Genomic DNA, 1674 nt, shown 5'->3' with positions numbered 1-1674 from the left:
CCCCCACCACCCCACCCCACGCGGTCTCAAGTGAGAGCCAGGGACCTGCGCCTATCCCCAGTGTCAAGGTGACTCAATGCTGCTGACCGTGGGGGGCACGCTTTGAAACCACTGCTCTGGACTATCCCAGGCCCCCAAGGCTTAGACGCCCCCACCTGGCTAAGCTGGGGACCTGCGGCTGGCGCTGGGATGGGTCACCTTGCGTTCTGTGGTGCGTGGTGTCCCCCTGGGGACTGGGCCAATTCGATGGCAGCTAACAGCCAGAGCCGCTCAGGAGGGTCGTGTGCTCCCCTTGCCCCCAGGTGTGCCTGTGCCAAGACGAGGTCACAGATGACTACATCGGCGACAACACCACGGTGGACTACACTGGCTTTGAGTCGCTGTGCTCCAAGAAGGACGTGCGGAACTTCAAGGCCTGGTTCCTCCCCACCATGTACTCAGTCATCTGCTTCGTGGGCCTGCTGGGCAACGGGCTGGTGGTGTTGACCTACATCTATTTCAAGAGGCTCAAGACCATGACAGATACCTATCTCCTGAACCTGGCCATGGCGGATATCCTCTTCCTCCTGACCCTGCCCTTCTGGGCCTACAGCGCGGCCAAGTCCTGGGACTTCGGCATCCACTTCTGCAAGTTCATCTTCGGCCTGTACAAGATCAGCTTCTTCAGCGGCATGCTCCTCCTCCTTTGCATCAGCATCGACCGCTACGTCGCCATCGTGCGGGCTGTCACCGCCCACCGCCACCGAGCCCGCGTCCTGCTCATCAGCAAGCTCTCCTGTGTGGCCATCTGGATGCTGGCTGTGGTCCTCTCCGTCCCCGAGCTGCTGTACAGCGGCATCCAGAGGAGCAGCAGCGAGCAGACCCTGCGCTGCTCGCTCACCCCGGAGCACGTGGAGGCCTTGATCACCATCCAGGTGGCCCAGATGGTGGTAGGCTTCCTGATCCCCCTCCTGGCCATGAGCTTCTGCTACCTTGTCATTATCCGCACCCTGCTCCAGGCTCGCAACTTCGAGCGCAACAAGGCCATCAAGGTGATCATCTCCGTGGTCATGGTCTTCCTCGTCTTCCAGCTACCCTACAACGGGGTGATCCTGGCCCAGACGGTGGCCAACTTCAACGTCACCAGCTGCGAGCTCAGCAAGCAGCTCAACATCGCTTACGACGTCACCTACAGCCTGGCCTGCGTCCGCTGCTGCGTCAACCCCTTCTTGTACGCCTTCATCGGCGTCAAGTTCCGCAGCGACCTCTTCAAACTCTTCAAGGACTTGGGATGCCTCAGCCAGGAGCGGCTCCGGCAGTGGTCTTCCTGCCGGCACACCCGGCGTTCCTCCATGAGCGGGGACGTGGAGACCACCACCACCTTCTCCCCGTAGAGGCGCTGCCGCCGGGACTGCAGGGGACTGCTCCCAGAATCCTTGTGCAGGGGACAGGGAGCAGGTGCCGCGACTCGGGCACAGAGGCAGCTGAGGGAAAGAGAGTCCTCGCCATGGATGCTGAGCTCAGATTGAAAACCTGTGCCTACCTCGACGAGGGTGGCGAAGAGACGCGGCTGATCCATTTAAAACCAGAGTCCCCGACCCTCAAAACCTAGGCTGTCGTCTCCCAAACCAAAAACCAAGAGTGAGAGGCCAGCAGCGAGTGCCAGGGGCCCGGTGTGAAGAAGAAGAGGGTGGA

The 1674-nt window shown here is 61.2% G+C and overlaps 1 protein-coding gene across 1 annotated transcript; it reads left to right on the top strand.

Annotated features, from left to right (window-relative positions):
• Window positions 1–399: 399 nt before the first annotated feature.
• Window positions 400–1373, top strand: CCR7 (C-C motif chemokine receptor 7). Its single transcript, XM_004707138.2, has one exon. The coding sequence runs from the start codon at window positions 432–434 to the stop codon at window positions 1371–1373; it is 942 nt and encodes a 313-aa protein (XP_004707195.2). The 5' UTR covers window positions 400–431.
• The last annotated feature ends 301 nt before the right edge of the window (window positions 1374–1674 follow it).

Source organism: Echinops telfairi, unplaced genomic scaffold, assembly GCF_000313985.2.
Source record: "Echinops telfairi isolate 266 unplaced genomic scaffold, ASM31398v2 ScPeMD7_7458;HRSCAF=8496, whole genome shotgun sequence".
Taxonomy (NCBI): Eukaryota; Metazoa; Chordata; class Mammalia; order Afrosoricida; family Tenrecidae; genus Echinops; species Echinops telfairi.
The sequence above is the reverse complement of the archived record's forward strand: the minus strand, read 5'-3'. Positions and strand labels throughout refer to the sequence as shown.

What these genes read in the sequence shown, in the direction of transcription:
- CCR7 (XM_004707138.2), top strand. Translation starts at nt 432, where the DNA reads ATGTACTCAGTCATCTGCTTCGTGGGCCTGCTGGGCAACGGGCTGGTG.